This window comes from Tenrec ecaudatus, chromosome 12, assembly GCF_050624435.1.
Source record: "Tenrec ecaudatus isolate mTenEca1 chromosome 12, mTenEca1.hap1, whole genome shotgun sequence".
In the NCBI taxonomy this organism is placed as follows: Eukaryota; Metazoa; Chordata; class Mammalia; order Afrosoricida; family Tenrecidae; genus Tenrec; species Tenrec ecaudatus.
Window position 1 is genome coordinate 25,784,371 of NC_134541.1, and position 20,506 is coordinate 25,804,876.

The 20,506-nt window shown below is 49.3% G+C and overlaps 1 protein-coding gene across 1 annotated transcript in view; it reads left to right on the forward strand.

Annotated features, from left to right (window-relative positions):
- MTCL2 (microtubule crosslinking factor 2) overlaps positions 1-20,506 on the forward strand; it is a 93,602-nt gene that overhangs the window by 50,242 nt on the left and 22,854 nt on the right. Inside the window, exons 4-8 of the mRNA XM_075528799.1 lie at positions 10,248-10,310; positions 11,198-12,376; positions 14,520-14,657; positions 18,361-18,486; positions 19,933-20,163. Coding sequence (XP_075384914.1) covers positions 10,248-10,310; positions 11,198-12,376; positions 14,520-14,657; positions 18,361-18,486; positions 19,933-20,163 — 1,737 coding nt within the window. The remainder of the gene's footprint in view (positions 1-10,247; positions 10,311-11,197; positions 12,377-14,519; positions 14,658-18,360; positions 18,487-19,932; positions 20,164-20,506) is intronic.

The window sequence follows — 20,506 nt, forward strand, 5'->3', positions numbered from 1 at the left end:
TTTTTTTAAATTAATAAATCTTTTTATTGGGGCTCATACAACTCTTATCACAATCCACACATACATCAATTGAGCAAAGCACCCTGATACATTCGTTGCACTCGTCATTCTCAAAATTCACCTTCCACTTGGGTTCCTGGAATCAGCTTGGTTTCCCTTTCCCCCCCCCCTCCCTCCCTGCTCCCCCCTTCCCCATGGTCCCTTAATAATTTATAAATAATTATTATATCTTATCTTACACTGCCCAGCGTCTCCCCTCACCCACCCTCCCATTGCCCATCTCCCAGAGAGGAGGTCACACATAGATCTCCAAGATTGGTTCTCCCTTTCTACACCCCCTTCCCTCCCGGTGTTGCCACTCCTACTGCTGGTGTTGAGGGGTTTGTCCGTCCTAGATTCCCTGTTTCCAGATCCCTACTGCACCGCTGTCCATCCTCTGGTATAACCAGGTCTGCAAGGTAGAATTGGGGTCATGATAATTGGGAGGGGAGGAGGCGTTCAGGAACTAGAGGAAGGTTTTGAGTTTCATTGTTGCTACACTGAACCCTGAGTGACTCATCTCCTCCCCCCTACCCCTTTGGAAGGGATGTCCAGCTGTGTACAGATGGGCATTGGGTCCCCATCACGCACCCCCCCTCATTCACGGTGATGTGATTCCATAAAATGTATTCTTATGTTTAAGATGCTTCAGTGTATACTCCTTCCTCACTTATCAACGTGGTTAGGTTTCAAAGACCAGGTATTTATGCAAAAAATCCACTTTATGCAGAAATGGAGGATGACCACATCAGACACAAAATAGAAGATGACTACCTCATTACATAACTGCCAAACCATGCAGGATCATGGCCCGTCCTCAATCATCAACACCAGGGGTGCCCTCACCGTGCACCTCAGCCTTTAGTGCTGCCAGACATCCATTGTGAATGGTCAAAATAATCAGGTTTTTAAAAATAGTGGTAAACAAGCAGTTGGATAATGATTTAGTAAATGAGGAATAGGTGTGTAGTGTGTTGTTTGCATAGAAAGGCATATATTTAATACATGAAGGCAAATATTTGAGTAACCAGTGCTAAAGAAGAGCCATTGTACCTGTTCCAACTTATGTACATATTTGACTTACCCGGCAAACATAGGAGCAGATCTTGTTCATCACCTGGAGATTGCCTGTAAGGTGGACATAGCATGGGGCGTATAGATATCTAAAACATATCCCAACACCACACCTGCTGTAGTTTCCACTAATTTGGTAGCAGCAGCCTCTGCCTTAAGGCCGGGAAGGGTCAAGCCATAGACTATACTGACCTCTAGGTCTTGGTTGTACTTCGTGTTTTTATGTTAGTACAAAGGTGAATTTTAATCTAATCTAGAAATGGAGGAATGGTCTTTGGGATAGCCTCTAGCAATTTGTTATTCGTGGCTCAAGAGTCTGCTAGTCCTACCCATAATTAGGCTTCTTCTGGGCCAGTAACCTTGAAAACAAGGTGTAGAACCCAGACCGTTAGACTTCAACGAGGTTTTTAATCCTTCAGAATATTTGTGGCGGTTCTCATGGGTTTAGGAAAATTTTGCAAAATGCTGTGAGATTCGGAGTGTGTTGATGGAGTAAAAGTGATAGGAAGGAGTTGTATGAGCCCCTAATAAAACGATTAAAAATAAAAATGGAAAAAAAAAAAGCGATAGGAAGGGAATCTTCAACATTCTTCCTGAGGTGACGATGAGGTGCACTTCAGGCTAGGGTCCATTTGCTGGTTTGCTTTTTGTTGTTTATTGTTTTAGGGAAAAGGAGTTCTTATGCATGCAGTCATACGCACGTTCCGCTCCCTGTTTTTATAAAAATGGTAGCATGCTTTACTGAGATAAAATCCACATACCATAAAATTCTCTTTCAAAAAGTGTTCAGTTATTGAAAATGATGAGGACAATGAGTGTACAGATGTGCTTTACACAATGGATGTGTGTATGGATTGTGATAAGAGTTGCATGAGCCCCTGATAAAACGTTTTTTTAAAAAGTGTTCAGTTAAGTGCCTACTGCAACTACCTTCATTATCCAGCACCAGACATGTGCATCCCCCCCACATGAGATCCATCCCTGCACCCCGTCGTCCCCTCCTCTCAGCCCGTGGCCACCAATCACTCACCTGATTTTTGTCTCCATGGATTTGTTGACCGGACATGTTGCATACGTGGAATAATAAAACGCACGGCCTTTTGTGTCCGGCTTTTCTCCGTCAGCATGTTTCTGGGGCTCATCTGTCTCGTAGTATATTTGAGTCCTTCATGCTTTCCTGCGGCTGCATCATCATTCATTGTTGGTTAATATCACATTTTTTTCTTCATTCATCAGTGTGGATCTTTTGAGTCGTAGGTTTCGTTTCTGGGTTACTTCTTTGCCTTAAAGCAGGGCTGTCGAGCTCAGTTAAAACACTGGTGCAGCAGGCAAGATTCACGGGGACCGCATCACATTGACAAATTTTGTTAAATTTATATTTTGAAGTGAGGATTGAGGAATATAGATAGGATAATTAAGACACTATGTAATTGCTTTTATTTAAATATTTATTTTATTTAATGTATTTATAAAACTAAAATTATTAATTTTTTACCCGAAACTTGATAGCGCTTTCTTTCTACTAGTTTTCACTTACCTCTTATGTTGTGGCCGGAAAATATAACAAAGTAACTAATAAAAAATACAAAATGTTGGACGGCTGACAAATATGATGCACAATGGCTTCCCTCTAAAAATGTTAACTAGCACTGCCGCTAGGTATGAATCATAACAATACAACCCAGAGTGCTTTTTTTAACCTTTTCGCTATCGGGATCTGTTTACATTACGTGACACTGAGAGTGGCCGACATATTGCTTCCAAATGTTGCCGGAACTGAGTCAGCACGTTTATACACGTCCACAGGCCCCTGGGAAAGACCCTGGGCCACCTGTAGACTCGCTTTCAGTAGTTAAAGGGTTAACGAGGGAATTGTGTGTGCGGTATTGGCATGAGCTCCCCAAAGTGCTATTTTTTCTTCATAACAATTTTTTTCTAATTTCATTTTATTCCAGAGCATCACAGGCCACAAAAAATTACCCCAGGGACCGCATGTGTCCTGCGGGCCCCCAGTTTGACACCCCTGCCTTAAATTAACTATTTTAGATACCTAGCCCCAACAGTAAATCTCATCCTCCCACAGTCCTTTGGGATGGCGTCAGCCGCGTCACCCTGTCTCATCTGTCTACGTATGATGCCTGGGACCCTTTTCTCTTTTTTCCAGATGGTGAAACAATTTCATTTCAGTTGTCTTTAAAACCGCAGAGGCTCTGTGTTCTTTATATAACAACAGTAGTATAGACAACCTATACTTTCTAGAAAATAATTATATAGACCTTTTCAAGAAAAAAAACATATGGTTTCAATTAGGTTGGTTTGGCGGGGGGAAAAAAATCACATCTGGACTGAATCCTAAAACACAGCATTCTACCACTCTGCATCTTTTGGTTCTTAGCGTACAGGTTACTGTCGGTCAGCTCCTTGGTCCTGCATGCTTGTGTATTTGATGCCATGTGTATGGATTCATTGGTCACTGGTGCTTCCTTGGTTCATTAACCTTTTCTGCAGGGTCATCACAAGGTTAAGCCGGCTGCGCCTTTCTCTGTGGTCTTTCTTCGAGACCTTTCAGGACCTTCAACACCTCTGAGACTGCTAACCCCTTTTGCTGTTACCCCACTTCTTTCCTCAGGGGAGCCTTCGCTTCATGAGCTGCAGTGCTTGAAGGAAGGAGCTGGTCACCTAATCTATTGGCTTCTTTCATGGAGGATTTCATGAAAGGAAGAATAGCATGCTTTATTAGATTGACTTAGATGCTTAATACATTGAATGGTCAAAAAAAGTGCATCAGTTGCACTGGGCCATGCTTCTCAGTGGGTTGATGGTTATGTAGTGATGCAGTCACCCCTAGGGAACAGTAGGATGCATGATCTCTGATAGTGTGTTCACTTGTAGGGGGGGATGAGAGAAGGTACTCTCAGGTCACATTCCCTGATCTCGTGAAAGGGGAGTTTCTCTGGGGTGTGACCTGCATCAATTCTTATTTTATAGGAGTTAAAAGAGAAGCGAGCAGAGAAAGGGGGACCTGACTACCACCAAGAAAGTCCAGGGAGCAGAGCCCATCCTCTGAATCCAGGGGCCTTGTGCGGAGACCTTCCCCGCCTCAGGAGGAGTATCCCTGCCGAGACCCCTGTAGATCGCCAAAGGGTGCAGGCCCCACAGATGTTGAAAGGAGAAAGTACTTCCCTTAGAGCTGGCCTGCTTATGGATTTCGAGGGTATCTACCCCCTGAACTGTGGGAGAATATAAAGTTCTATTTATTAGAACCATCTAATTGCAATATTTCTGGTCTGGCAGCACTAGACAACTAAGACAAAGGGGTTCTCCCAGTGAGGTGGCCCATCCCCATCTCACCCTTCCATACAGCAGGTCGTAATTTGGGGATCGCCTTTTGAACCTTTCTACCAGGACCCGTGTGTGTAGATATTTACCTGGACTCTTTGGGGAAGATTTTTTGACACCCTCCCTCCACTCTTATTCCCTTTGGAAAGACTCAAGTCAACCCTTGTCAAGTACAGTCGCCCTTCTTCCTATTTCATTTGGATTTCAAAAGCTCTCTTTAGGATTTGGTAGACTTTGAGAGGCACATTAGAATCACCTGGTGTCCTAGGGGGGAATCTTAACGAGAGTATAATAGTAAGGAAAAACAGAATTTGATTCAGCATATGCAGCAAAGAGAAGAGAAATGGAAAATGGCTGCCACACCATCAAGGACAGGTCCGACCTAATCCGAGAAGCCGTATACCGTGTATTCTTTTAATGAAGCGTTGGTAGTGATTTGGTTCTTAGAACAGATGCGATAACGATACACTGTAACTGTTGACAAGACCTTTGTGGGAGGCTTGGATAGAGACTGGCAGGGCAGGAGGAGTCTTGTGCTGATCCTCTGGCCAGAACCGGGGAGGCCAGAGATGACTCTGTTTGCATCTCTGGGTCTGGGAGGGAAGGTCTTCATGTCTATGCTGATCCTTTGTGTGTGCTGCTCTTTACCGACCCCTTGTTTAGGTTCCTGTGTTTTCAGTGTGTGTATTCCTCTTTCATCCTAAGCTGCTCCTCCCTCCCTTTTGGCTGACCAAGGAGATGGCTCAGGACTGCTGTTTTTTCCTGTTTCCTTGGGACTGGACCTTCCTGCCGCTTGGCAGACTGGTGGTCAGAAAGCCATGGAGGGTACTCAAGATGCCATTTCGACTCTTCAGGCTTAGGATGCATCCTGGGTTGTCAGTATTGCCTTTGTTTTAGGCACTGACTCACTGAGGAGCTAGTTTAAAAGACATAATGCGGTGTTACCGGAGCCGCTTTGAAGGAGCAGACAATGCCTAGCTGTTGTAACAAAGGAACTTTATTGTTGTGCAGGCATGTGGCTCAGTGGATTCCTTTCCAAAGACTGAGCGCAGGGAGGACCCTACCTACATAGGGGTGGGACCCTTGGTGCGTTTCAGGAGGGGTGGAGGAGATGTGCAGGGTTAGGATTGGCTGGTTCCAGCATGTGGCAGGAAGGGGTGTCAACAAACAAGCAGTTCACAGCAACAGAACCCTGAAGTTACTCTTTGAAGTTAGCATTAGCCCTCTGACTTTGTTCTTGCCTAGACTTGAGGCAGCTGCAGGAAGTTGGCTGTAACAATAGCAGGAGATTGGGGTTCAGTTCCTGTCTCACCTGGAACCTGCCCCATAATAATTCTATCAGAATCTCGGATGAAGGAATCTCTGAGGGTGAGTCCTTGGGCATCAGGATTTTTTTTGTCCAGTTTCCCAGGTAACTTTGATGTCCACCCAGGTTGAGAATTATTGTGCTAGCTCCCCTCCATCCCGCATCAGAAGACACACAATTTGTCCCACCAAGTTTCCGTAACTGGGTAAGCACTGTGCCAAGGACGGACCCGGAGTGAGCCATGGGTTTGCCAGGGGGCCTTGAGCGAGACCCTGCCTATGTGCTCCAGTCAGAAGGGAGGGAAGTGGGTGCAGGTGGACCGTGAATTAGATGAAAGGTTCTAACCCTCAGGGATGAGGGTGAGAGAAGTGGAAAGGGTGGAAGGGTGTGTATTCAAATCACTTGGGAAGCATATTCAAAGCTGTGCTTGGAAAGTCAACAGCCACATATGTGTGGTTTCATGTACCACCACACCCCTCATGTGAGACACTGCAGTACGGTTCTTGGAAAATTTCATTGCCTGGTTAGTTCGTTAGTTTTTAAATTTTTTCATGAGTTTGTTATAGACTCCTTAGATTTGGGGAGGCAAATGAGAATTGTGAAGCAGTGGAATTTCACACATTCAGTTGGTTTCATAGATTGGGATAATGAGTGTCTGGGTGCCCTCAAAGCTTCTGGCATTTGGATAACACCCATGTGTTAGGGTGGGGAGCCCTGTCTCTGTGAAAGTGGCTGCGTGTAGACCTAGTTCTTGTAATTTCATTAAGAATATTTTATCATGCAAAAGATTTAATGCACAAAAGTATAGGGAATCACAGTAATATGCAGGTAAATTTTCAACAGCTAGTTCCTTGGGTGAAAATAGCCCTCTGTTTTGGGGTTGTTTTTTTTTTGTAGTGTCTGCCGATTTTCATAATGTCAATACTCCCCAGCTAATAATGTGAAATCCCACGACCAGACTCAGAATTGGAAAGGGCCGATGACATTAGTTCTCTTCATCCACTCGGTGGTCCAACACCCCTTGATAACATAGCAAACTTCCATGTGCCCACCATTTCCGTTTCAATAATTATGTACTCTGGGTCAATCTTGTTTCACCTTTTCCCCACAAATCCATCCTTGCCCCTCAATTATTTAAAAGTAAAGGCTGGGCATATCCTTAAAGCAGTAAGCACTTTTGCTTATATCTAGAAGATAAGGATTCTTTTAAAAATGTAATCAAAGCTGTATGTATGGATTGTGATAAGAGTTGTATGAGCCCCAAATAAAATTATTTTTTAATGTAATCAAGGCCGTGTTGTGTGTGTGTGGGGGTGGGAGAGTGTGAGTGCAGGACCTTGGGTAGTGTGTGTGTGTGAACTGTGGCTGCTGGGGGGGTCAGGGGGCGCGGTGGAGCCCCCTGGGAAGGTCAGGCAACGTCTAGAGTAGCGGTACGTGTGGACTCCAAAGCCAAGCTCACAACCTCGCTGGAGCAGTGGGAACAGGAACATGGCAGTGGGTGGGACATTCTTCTTTCCAGAAGACTCCCACTGTCAGCATGATCCACTTGACTTATCTCATTCCTCACACAACAGTCTCAGAGTAAAAACACCTGTAGTCTGTCTTCCATGCTTTTCCTGAGAATGGGTTACAGTAAGTTGCTAGTCTTTTTGTCTCCAGGGTCTACCCCATGGGGCACTTATAGTTAAATCAGTGGTTATAAAGTCCCATGAAATCATTCCTCTCAGTGTGGTTATGTCATGGGCCATTTGTCTCATTTGATTTTCAATTTGGAGGAATTAATTTTTACAACCTTTCTACGATCTTATGAAATAATCATATATGACTTTTTGAATCAAACAGATAGAAGAAGGTTTGGTCCAAGAGGTCTAATTCACGTACCTCTTCCCTCTGACCCATGTCCTCCGTTCTCCCACGTCTTTGTTTGGAGACGTCCTGTCCATTGGGAGTCACAGGATTCGTATCAGCCACGTGTGACAGAGTGGAACTGGCCCGCCGGGTGCCCTTGCTGGAATCCCTGAGGAAGAGGACCGCCAGGTGTTTCCCCATCAGAGTCTTTAGCTTAGTGCACCTCCAGGCGTAAATGTGTGTCACACACTCCCCACGGAGATAAATAGTAGATGCACGTGTCCCCTTACTTGCCTTCTTGATCTATTTCATCTCTCCTGGGGGCTCTCCATAGTAGTAATACCACAGAGCAGTCGTCCTCAACCTTCCTCATGTGGTGGGACCCCCCAAGCACAAATTATTTTTGTCTACTTCATCACTGTCATTTTGCTACTGTGATGAATCGGGGCGACCCCTGTGAAAGGTTCGTTTGGAGCCCCCTTCCCCCAAAGGGGTCGCGACCCACAGGTTGAGAACTGTCATTTCCCTTCTCTGTTACTCTCTTTGCTGCAGAGTACTCTGCGCCGTGTGAGTGCGTGGTTGTGGGTTTTTCCACCAGGGCCCTGCTGGTGGGCTCCTGGGTTGTTTCCAGCCCTCCGCTGACTGCCCGTGGCGCCGCAGTGACTCACCACACACACATGCACACACACACACGCATGCACGCACTCACGCAGTTGTCTGTGTTCTTGCCGTGGTTTCTTTGGGAGAGATTCCTAGGAGTGAGATTGCTGAGTCTAAGGGTACGTGCATGTATGATTTTTGCTATGCGTTGCCACACTCCACTTTCTACCAGCAAAATCGAAGTGTCCCTGTGTCCCATAGCCTCACCAAGACAGTACGCTGGCGGATGTTGGGAACTGTGGCAGTCTGAGAGGTGAGCAGTGTCTCTCCGTGTGCAGGTCGAGTCTGTGTGTGGTTGAACGTCTTCAGATGATGACGAGCCGTTTGCATTTCCTTGTTTTGTGAACGTTTTCTGACCTCTGCCCTACTTTTCTGTAAGTTTGCTGGCCTTTCTAGTCTATTTTCTGATGCCCTTTACACGGTCAGCAGGAGGAAAAACGGGCAAAAACTTACAGTATTGGAAACCCACAGGTCCCTGCGAGTCAGCATCAACTCGATGGCAGTGAGTTCAGTTTGGTTTTACATGTTTAGGGTATTAACCTATCTGCCACTATTAAAAATTTTCAAATACAAAAAAAAATTTCCCCTAGTTTACTTTTTATCTTTTTTACTTTTCTCTGTGTGTGTGTTTATATGGGAAATTACTTCTGTCATTGAATATATGGAATTCCTCCCCCCCCCCCCCCGTATTGCTTCTGGATATTTTAGTCATGATTATCATTATAGCCTTATTTTGCTTTAATCTGCATAGAAATGTTTATAGTTCATTGATTTATGATCAGTCCCTCACGATCCTTCCTAAGCCTCCTGTGTAATTTTTATTTGTGGCAACTCATTCATTTTGCTTATGGGTGTTCATTCTGAATTATGGTTCCCACCGAATGGCACTTTTACCAGGACAGGGTTTCCTGGGAGACAATCGGAGATGATTTGCATGCAGGGGCTTGTGGGAGAAGAGGCTTGTCTCCTGGGAAGTAGCCCCAGCAGGGAATGAGGCCAAGGGAGCAGCCGTGCAGTAGCTCCCACGGCCTTAGTCAGTCCCAGGAGCGATGGCCCTTTAATGCTGCCCTGAATTCAAGCAGGTGGTGTTGACCCTTAATTACATGTGAGCTACATCCAAGGAGGGCACATGACCTTAGACAAACGGGCTTTCCTCAGCCAAGGGCCATCGCCAGGAGGAGAGGCTTAGCTGGGAGGTCTTAGCCAGGGGAATGAGTGCCCAGGTAGGCACCCAGGTATCTGCTGTGGGGGGATGGCTTATTCCCACCTGTGCTCTTCTACCTATGCCTGGCACATGTTATGAGGCGCTCAGGAGACATTTGATGAATGGGTGACAGATGAATGAAAGATAGACAGCAAACAGAAACCCAGTTGTGTGTGTGCACACAAGTGGGCACTGGGCAAAATGTTTAGAATTGTCTCCATGAGTCGGTAGTTCTCAACCTTCCTAATGCCGCGACCCTTTCATAGTTCCTCCTGTTGTGGTGACCCCCGACCATGCAATAAACTTCATTGCTACTTCATCGCTGCCATTTTGCTACTGTTATGAATCGTCATGTAAATGTCTGATAGGCAGGATGTATTTTCATTGTTACCAATTGAACATAATTCAACATAATGAAAGCATAGTGATTAATCACAAAGCAATGTGTAATTATATATTGTGAAATATTTGTGTTTTCCGATGGTCTTAGGTGACCCCTGTGAAAGGGTGGTTCGACCCCCAAAGGGGTCATGACCCACAGGTTGAGACCCGCTGTCCTAAGTGCTCTGGCCTTTCCCTCAGTTGCGTCCCACTGGGTGGTCTTGAGGGCTGCCCCCCTCCCCCCAGCAGTTGGTGCTGGTCAAGGTCAGGGCACGGCTGACAGACCGGGGAGCGGGGCCACAGGGTCACCCTTGGAACTCTTAACTGGTCTTCAGATGGTGTGGCCCTTGTAAACTTTCAGTTCTTGATTGTTTTTTCTTTTAAATCTCCCACCAGCATTCCTTGAAGAAAAGAGGAACCCGCTCCCTGGGGAAGACAGACAAGAAGCCTTCGGTACAGGTACTTCCGAGCACCCCCTGCAGCTTCCATGGCTTCCTCCTTAGGCATGTTTTTGTCTGAAGGCTTACGGTCTACCTCTAAGTGGCCCAGTGAGTCTCCGGGGTACCCTTTGCTCCAGCTTCTACCTGTCTCTCCTTGTCACACTCGCCTCGTTGCTTCCCGGAACCAGCCCGAGCCCACACTGCTCCCCTAGAACAGCCCACTGGCTATGTCCAGAGGAGAGCTGCCTTTGAATACTGACTCTGCCATTTGGTTGTCATGTGATTGGGACAAGCCGCCCACCTTTCTGCCCAGAAATTTCCTCCCGTTTCAAAAGAGGCCCTGATTCTGATCTTGTGGGCATGTTGTCAGCACTAGATGTGTGTGTTGTGTGTAGCTGCACAACCCAGGCACGGAGCTCTGTTAGCTTCTTCTGGCGCTGATAGGACAGCAGACACCTCACCTTCAGTGTCAGGATGTCAGGAGCTCTCCGCACAGTACCTATAAAGGTAGACCTTGGGGCAGATCCCCGAGGCTCTGCTTTTTCATCTTCTGCACAACATTCTGAGGGCGTATTAATGCTCATTTTACAGATGAGGAAGCTGCAGTCGTAATGCCAGTAACGGCAGTTTCCCTTCAACCTGGCAGGATGTCACCTGCTCCAGGAAGCCCTTCTGGATTGCCCCGTCCCCTCTACTCTATGTGGGGCTCTGTCCTTGCTACAATTTCTATTTCCCACTCTCTGCTTCCCCTGTAGATCCTTAGCACCTTGGTGGTGGTGGTGGTGATGGTGGTGTTGGGAGGGTGTCTCATTCACCCCTGTGTCCCCAGCCTCTAGTCTGACTAGTCCTGAGCTTTCCAACACACCTCACCGGGTCCTGTCTGCCCCTGTCTCCACCGGGCCCCAGGAGGACAGCGCAGACCTGAAGTGCCAGCTGCATTTTGCGAAAGAGGAGTCGGCCCTCATGTGCAAGAAGCTCACCAAGCTCGCCAAGGAGAACGACGGCATGAAGGAGGAGCTGCTCAAGTACCGCTCGCTCTACGGGGACCTGGACAGTGCGCTGTCCGCCGAGGAGCTGGCTGATGCCCCCCACTCCCGTGAGACCGAGCTGAAGGTGCACCTGAAGCTGGTGGAGGAGGAGGCCAACCTGCTGAGCCGCCGCATCGTGGAGCTGGAGGTGGAGAACCGGGGGCTGCGGGCCGAGATGGACGACATGAAGGATCCGGGCAGCGGCTGCGGGGGCCCAGAGACACGCCTGGCCTTCTCCGCGCTGGGCACGGGCGAGTGCGGGGAGAGCCTGGCCGAGCTGCGGAGACACCTGCAGTTCGTGGAGGAGGAGGCGGAGCTGCTGCGGCGCTCCTCGGCCGAGCTGGAGGACCAGAACAAGCTGCTGCTGACCGAGCTGGCCAAGTACCGCGCCGAGCACGAGCTGGACGTGACGCTGTCGGAGGACAGCTGCTCGGTGCTCAGCGAGCCCTCGCAGGAGGAGCTGGCCGCCGCCAAGCTGCAGATCGGGGAGCTTAGTGGCAAGGTCAAGAAGCTGCAGTACGAGAACCGTGTGCTCCTGTCCAACCTCCAGCGCTGCGACCTCGCCTCCTGCCAGAGCACGCTGCCCATGCTGGAGACGGACGCCGAGGCGGGGGACTCTGCCCAGTGTGTGCCCGCCCCCCTGGGGGAGGCGCACGAGCCCCACGTGGCCCGGCTCTGCAGAGCCCGGGAGGCCGAAGTGCTGCCGGGACTCAGAGAGCAAGCTGCCCTGGTCAGCAAGGCCATTGACGTCCTGGTGGCGGATGCCAATGGCTTCTCGGCTGGCCTCCGGCTGTGCCTGGACAACGAGTGTGCTGACTTTCGGCTGCATGAAGCCCCCGACAACAGCGAGGGCCCCAGGGACGCCAAGCTCATCCACGCCATCTTGGTGCGGCTGAGCATGCTCCAGCAGGAGCTCAATGCCTTCACGCGCAAGGCGGACGCGGTGCTAGGCGGCTCCCTGAAAGAGCAGCCTGAGCCCTTCTCGATGGCGGCCTTGGGCTCCCAGGGTCCCTCCAAGGAGATACTTCTGGCCAAAGACCTCGGCTCCGACTTCCAGGTAAGTTGTCCTCCTGCTAGTGGCCCAGCTGCTCTCAGTTAAATAACCTGATCGTCGGTACCCGGAAGGGTCCCGTCACAGTGAGTCTTCCCAAGGTGAAGGCGCTCATGTAGGTATCATCCAGAACAAGAAGGAGAAGGGGACCCCAGGAGTCCCCTTGACAGCCCCTTCTAGTCAGGCACTTTGCTTGGTCATCACCCCCCTTTGTTCTCTTTTATTTATCTCTTCATGTCCAACTTGGTATAACATGGCTCATACAGCACAAACTTCTTTCTGTTCGGTTCGGTGGCTGGGACATGTCACAGTAGCTAGTTTATCCACATTACTGCTTATGACCTCGTGGAAGGACTGTTCCCCAACTCACTCCAGCACTCTCTAAAGAGAGGCCTTGGGGTTGATTCTGAGGCCCTGTCTTTTATTGCCTAGGTTGCTTTTTCTTCTTTTCTGACCTTTTAAGATGAATGTTGTGTTTTAAAACCAGGTGGTTCGTTTTTGTTCTGTTTTTTTAAGTTGTGGTTCAGCTTTATGAAAAGGCAAGAAACTTAGGTTTCTGGAGGCAGTGAACCACCAGCCTCGATGACTGCCAAATATGACTTAGAAAACTCAAAATGGCAAATCAGAGGGAGCTTCGAAAAATGGAGTTCAGAGATCCTGGGAACAGGAAGTGCTGAGAAGTGGGAGAATGGGGTTAGTGTGAGGCTGTAGTCACTGGCACGGAGCACAATGTGTGTGTGTGATGGCCTGCTCTATGAACCTTCACCCAAGTCACAGCATACAATTAAAGAAAAAAAAGATCATGGAATTTCCCACAAAGTTTTTGAAGCCCCCTCACATTATTACAAAATTAATGTATAAAAACATTCAAAGAATTTCAGTTGTGCCTGAGGCAAACAGAAGAAAGTCCGATTTCCTAGAGCTCCGGGCCCGTGGAGTTAATTCCGACTCTGAGGCACCTTCTAGGATGCTCTTCCAGAGCCCAACGGCCCACAGGGCCGCCAGAGCTGTAAATCATCGCAGAAGCAGACGGCCGCATCTTTTGCTCGCAGAGTGGCTGGTGGGTTCAAACTGCTGACCTTCTGTTTAGCAGCCGAGCACTTTAACTGCTGTGCCACCAGGGCTCCCTATTCCCTGGAAGTGCCACTATTAACAGCCTTGGGGCAGCACGTGTGGCTACTGACATTCATAGCAAGAAAGTGCAGCGGGAAAGCGGGTTCCCAGTCGCAGTCGCCTTGGTTCCAGCTCTCGGTAGCCACGCGATCCGGGAACTTCGCTTTGGGTGGCACAGATAAAGAGCAGGCTAGCCGTGAAATCAATCAGTAGTAATCAGACATAAATGCTCATGTATTTGTTGTCTCTCCCCCCCCCCCCGCAAATTGCTTTGCGTTATACCTACTGTTATCACACCTTTCCCGTATCAAAGTGTCTACTTGCTCCTTTGTTGATTATGCTGTGCTTACATGGCGCGGGCGGTACCATGGTAGGCAAAACCAGACAGGATTCCTGTCTTCCCAGCCCTTACTGTTGAGTGGGGAGATAGACATTATTCAGACTGCCATGCCACTGAATGCTGGAATTGCAAACTGGGGTAAGCGAGCTGAAAGATGGTTGTATGAACAAAGGCACATGCCCTGGACACCCCCCCCCCCCAGGGTCAGGGAGGGCCTCCTGATCTAGGCTGAGAGCAGAGGGATGGATCAGCAGGGGAGAAGGGTTGCCAGCAGTGGGAACAGCCCATGCAAAGACACCATGCTCACAGGAAGCAGGCATCCCAGCTCCTGCCCTGGTGATCGGCTTGATCTTTTCTAACCCAGCAGATTCTCCTATCCTGGGTCCTCCTTTTCCTTCTTCTTGAAGGAGGAGTGCGATGGGGCCACACACACAACAGGGCAGTGAAAACTGGCCGAGGAAGTTTGTGCCCAAGACAGAGATTTATGAAATCCGTGTCTGCACTCACCGTTTGCACAGGCGTCCGAGCATTCGCTGAGTGGCTGCCATGACCCCATCCGGGGTCCCAGCCCTCACGCGCATGGTCAGAGCCTCTTGTGGGACCCACAGAGGTCTGCTCTGGGGGCACGCTGCTGGCATCCTTTGGACCCCTCCCCCTGGTTACCTTGGTCTCTTCTGCTTGTGCCTTTGGGTTCAGCCATCTGACTTCAGGGACTTGCCGGAATGGGAGCCCAGAATCCGAGAGGCCTTCCGCACTGGCGACTTGGACTCCAAGCCTGACCCCAGGAGCTTCAGGCCTTACCGAGCTGAGGACAATGATTCCTACGCCTCCGAGGTAGGTCCAGACCGAAGCAAGCAGGGAGCTGCATAGGGGGCTGGCTGGTGCCTCCCCAAAGCGAGTGCAGTTCGCCAGTAGAGAATTTCGGCTGGTGATGATAGGGATTTTGAGAGTTCTGTTTGGTGCCAGAGAGCTCTGGTGGTGTGGTAGTTACACATTTGACTGTGATCCACAGGTCAGCAGTTCAAAACCACCAACCACTCTTCAGGAAAAAGCTGAGACTTTCTACTTCTGTAAACAGTTATAGTCTCAGAAACCCACGGGGGTTGGGGCAGGGGGAGTGTTTGCTGTGATTCGGCACTAACTAGATGGCAGTGAGGTTTATTTTTTTATTTGGTGCCAAGTTTCCTGGTAGCCAGGGCTAAAGGGAAACCAAGAAGTTTAGGCCTTTATCATGGCCCGACCAAACGAAATTTGCAGACTCACCTGAAGAAGTTGAGTATTTTTTCTATACTCAAATGCCACTGGGAATTTTATAATTTGTTATTTAATGGATTTACATAGCAAAAGATAGTACTCTAAACAGTCAGGCTTGCCTGGATTTAAATTTGTATAAATTTACCAGCTCTGAAACTTTAGATCAGTGGTTCTCAACCTTCCTAATGCCATGACCCTTTCATACAGTTCCTCAGGTGGTGATTACTCCCAACCATAAATTTATTTTCATTTCTTCTTCATCACTATCATTTTGCTACTGTTATGAATTGGGCGACCCCTGTGAAAGGGCCGTTCGACCCCCAAAGGGGTTGTGATCCACAGGTTGAGAACCACTGCCTTAGATGATTCACTTCACCTCCCTAAACCTCAGTTTTCTCACCTGTAAAATGAAATTCTCCCTAGAGTCATTGAAAGACTTCAATAGACAAGTTTTAGCTTGAAGGGCTGGCCCAGGCTCATTGAAGGTGAGGGTGATGCTGACAACGTGCCACCCGGCCTCAGGGAACCTGAGTGCAAGTTTGGGTCTTACCAGTGTGGCGAGAGACCTGGAGCTCGGTGCTGCTCTCCCCACACGGCTTCTCCATCCGTGATGCACAGGGTTAGGGTGGTTGATGGGGGTGGAATCGTTGTAACTCGCAGGCCTTCAGGGCCTCCTAGTGGTTCTGAGCTCCTCCCAGCTTACCAAGCCTTCCTCAGTTCTTCATACAAAAAGCCTGCTAAAGGCTCGCCTCCTGAGGCTGCTGAACCCTGGAGAACCCTGCACGGGCCCCAAATGAGCATCCTTGTCTTCTGAGCATCCCCCTTAAGGCCAGCCAGCAACTGTGCAGGGCTCACAGTTCCCTTAGAGAGGATGGAGCAAACCGTCTGCGTGAGGAGGTCGGAGGTTCCCAGCAGCTCAGAGAAAGAGGTGGAGGGGGCAGAAGGGTTTAAAAATTCCTAAGATACTTAGTTCTCACATTCTCAGAAAAAGAAATAGGCGAGCTCATCTGTAGAGAAAAGAATTTCATGCCTTCCTGCAGTGATTGTTTCATTCATCCATCCTTTATTGGATACTTTAATGGACACTCGACAAGTTGCTGGGCGTTGTGTTAGGCTTCATGAGCCTGGTTGGTGTTATGGATGAAGTGTTGGGCCAGTAACCACAGGGTCAGTGGTTCAAATCCACCAGCCACTCCAGATGAATTTGTCTGCTTCTCTAAAGATGAAGTTTACAAATTCAGGGTCCCCATGAGTCGGAACTGGCTTCGTGGCAGTGGGTTGGTTTGGTTTCTGTGTGTAGGAGGTAAGAGATAGGAGCTACTACTTAGGCCCTGCAAGGATCTTTAAGCTTTTTTTTCTTTTTGTAGTTAGTTTAAGGATCGTTTGTTGGCCCTTAGGAGTGTTTTCCAGTCCATTCTATTGGGGCACCACGCTCTTTAAGCTTTTTAAGATAAGATATATGTAGGAGGGTAGTCAAAACTTTGCATATTTTCATTCCATTTTGGGACACATTTCCTGAAGCCCCCCTCGTATCTCAAGTCAAATCGCCAGATAATCTATCACATCATAACAAGTATTCAGGACCACCAGTGGCATGATTGTTAAATGCTCAATGTGAACCCCCCCCCCCATCCCCTGGGGGGAGGGGGCTCTGCGGAAGACCTGGTGCCCTGCTCTCATGAAGACAGCAGCCTAAAGAACCCTGTGGGGCATCTCTGCTCAGTCTCGAGGGCACTGTGAGTTGGAATTGACTCAGGCCCCTCATGACAGCAAGCATTTATTTTCTTTCCTGAGGGGACATCTTGCCATGCCTTTGTAAAGGAGCTGGGTTGAATTTCCTTTATTTTTTCCTGCCTCCTCAGACAGCACCGCTCTTTTCCTCTGGTACTAGACAAACGGTGCATTTTAAAAAATGGAAGTCTAGCGTGCGCACAGTGCTCATATTTTGAGGACACATTTCAGTGGAGAAAATATGTTCGCAAACTGTACAGTCTAGGTAAACAGCACCCAGATCCATAGAGCAGAAAGCCCCCTCTCTACCCTCCTAGTTTCTACCTTGACTTGTAGCAGAAGAGATTGGTATTGCCTGGTTTAGCGACAGATGCTCTCAAAGATCATCCCCTCCCCCCCCCAAACCTGAAGAGAATTACTGTCTTTTTTCTTATGGTTCTATTTCAGAGCCATTATAAATAACAAATCAGTACAACAAAACCCCTGAGCATAAAGGTAAACAGAAGGACATCCAGATCCATGGGGTCCTCACCTAAGTCAACTACTGCTTATATTTCGTGTGTGTGTGCGTGTGTATGTGCGTGCGTGTGTGTTTGTGGTGTGTCCTTTACAGGGCTTTTCAACAGGGTCTTCCCTGTTCAGTCGTGGCTGACAAAGCAAAACCAGAACAGACCCAAATGTGTAAAACATTAGGTGAATGCGAATGACAACCAGGTTGGGAACAGTTACAGGTAGGGTGCCCTGCTAGAAATGCCATCTCCTTAGAAAACACAGACTGTCTGTGTTGCATAGCAACCGAATCTCTTATCCAGCAGAGGCTAACAGCTGTGCCTGCCTCAAAGCTGGTGGCCAGCTCTGCGGCTCAGGACGGGTGGCTCTCCACAGCGCTGGTGGTAATCTCTTCCCTCTTAGCAGCTCCTGAAAGGGCTCTCGGCGCCTGTGCATAGAGCCTTCCATTATCACTCCACCCCACCTAAAGTTCTAAAATTCAGGTGTGTTTCTGTTTCTCTTCATCATCCGTGACTGAAGCTCTGGTCCTTTGTACATTTTTCCACTAAGGCATACTTTTCACACAATTATTGTGATAGGGGATATAACTTTCAGAAGTATTCCATGTCTTCTACTTTTCATTGAAATTTAACCTTATGCATTCAGTAAAAGACACCATTTTCAAGTGTATAGTTGAATGTTTTTTAAGAAAACATCTGGCTAGACCTACTGCTCTTTATAATTTATTATCTAAGTTATTACTAATTTTTTGTGTATAAATAATGAGGTGGTGAACCCCGTTATCAGTCCAACTTACATTTCACGATAGTTTTTTTCCCCTCAAATGAATTTCAGTGTGGAGTTACCGGGTTAAGATGATTTCCGTTGCTGCGCTCACTCATCATGACGTGACGTCATGGTGACGGTGACTGTGCCTGAATCGTACCTGAAGGGCGTTGACTCGCTGGGACACTGAGGTTTTGCCCACTGACCTGTCTTCCCTACCGCTCTCACTCTCCGTCCACAACTCCTGCCTTCCTCCTCTGTCTCCCACCCCCTCTAGATCAAAGAGCTGCAGCTGGTGCTGGCTGAGGCCCACGACAGTCTCCGGGGCCTTCAAGAGCAGCTCTCTCAGGAGCGGCAGCTGCGGAAGGAGGAGGCCGACAACTTCAATCAGAAGATGGTCCAGGTGGGTGGGATCCAGCGCCCCTCCCTGTACCTGCTGTAACCTCTCCTCTTGAACCAAAAGCTGTATCCTTGAGGCTCCACAAGTCTCCAGAAGGCAAGCATGGCGAGGAAAACCAAGTCGTCCAGCCTCCTTAGCCCTTTCCGGGTGTCATTGCCCTTGTGATGGAGTCATAGGTCGGCCATTGACCCTAGGCCAGTGTCCTGTTCCCTTTCTGAGCCCTGGTTTCTCGGAAATGGAAGAGTCTCCACTGTTGCTGGTTTCCTCGTGTCAGCTGAGAGCACGGCAGAAAAGCCACAGGCCTGGCAGGCAACCAACACAATAGTCCTGTAAGACCCCCAACCGCGCCTGTGGCTGCTGAGCTGACTCTTAACTCAGAGTCACCCTCGCAGACGAGTAGAGTTGCCCCATAAGGTCTCCCAGACTGTACACCTGCCCCAATGCAGACTGTCCTATCATTTTGGTTTCCGTAGTGCCACTAGGCCGGTCGAACTGCTTCAAGGCTTTTATCTCTGTATGGGAGCAGACGGCCACGTCCTTCTCCCACGAGTGGCTGCTGTGTTCCCACGCTCAGCCTTCCACGTGGCCAACCCCGTAATGTGTGCCAGGCCTCCCCACGCTCTATCTTTCAGGCTCCATGCTCTACCCTGTGGGATGCCCCCCTGGTTCAGCAGGGAGACGGCTGCTCACAGAGCTGACTTGCTGTGCTCGGGTTTGAGTACACACTGGGAGGGGGGACTGGGCTTCTGATGCGGGTCTCTGGTGCCGCCTTTGCCTTGATGAGGTGCTGCTCCCTGGGTGTCCCCGATCTGTGCCCCTCTCAAAGAGCAGCCATCCTCACACCTCGCTGGGGTTGTTTGCGCTCCCCTCAGGTCACCCCGTCCCTTCCCCAGCATCACCGCCCCACCCTCACAGGGTGCTCACGAACCTGAGAGTTCTTGTGGAGAACTTGGCTCCCAGGAGACGCTCAGGACGTGATGCCATGGCTCTTTGTCTGACAGCGCTGGGTTCTGTGCCCAGCTCCTTCCTGCTTGCCAACTGGGTATTGCTGCTCTGCGCTCAACTACCCATCCCCAGGCCGGCGCTTCACCATCTTCCCATGATGCCCTGAAAGAAAGGCCTGGCGAGAAGTGTCACCAAAAATATGGCAGCCAAGCAAACCCAAGCGAGCCCTCATACGCTAGTGCCAGCGGGTGGTCAGGCGTGGGGTTCGGCTCTATGGCACATCTGATTTTCTTTGTCACGGAATGTGCTATTACGCGGTTGCTGCTGGAGTCTCAGCAGTGATTGCCCACGGGTGCTATCCAGATTTTTCCGCCCTGGCCTTCCTTGGGGTCTGGAATGGGATGAGGTAGCATGGCCAGAAGCCCTTTGACCTCACACAACTGGAAGCCTGGTCCCAGTGGGGAACCTGGGGTGGTTCATGCCATGCTCTTGCCTCGCTTGCAGCTGAAAGAGGACCAGCAGAGGGCGCTCTTGCGGAGGGAGTTTGAGCTGCAGAGTCTGAGCCTGCAGCGGAGGCTGGAGCAGAAATTCTGGAGTCAGGAGAAGAACTTGCTGGTGCAGGAGTCCCAGCAGTTCAAGCACAACTTCCTGCTGCTGTTCATGAAGCTCCGGTGGTTCCTCAAGCGCTGGCGGCAGGGCAAGGTCCTGCTCAACGAGGGCGATGACTTCCTAGAGGTAGGCTTGCGTGTGGGTGTGTGGGGGGGCTGAAATGCATGTAGTATGAGAGGGGTCCCCCTACGGGCGTTGCCACGGCCCCAGGGTCACACGGGCTGCCACATGTTCATTCGCTCGCTCAGCCTCTGTCTGCCGGGAACCGATCTTTCCTGGTCGCTGTGGCAGGTGTCGGGGATGCCATGGCAAAGAAGACCCGGAGCGTTGTTACCTACCGCCTCTCTCTTAAGGCACGCTTCCCTTTGTCACTGATGTCAGGGCCTTCGGCAGACGGCATGAGCTGGTGGATTTCATTATCGGGCTTGGTGGTCCAGCCTTTCTACTCGTAAAAAGTCACAATTTCGGA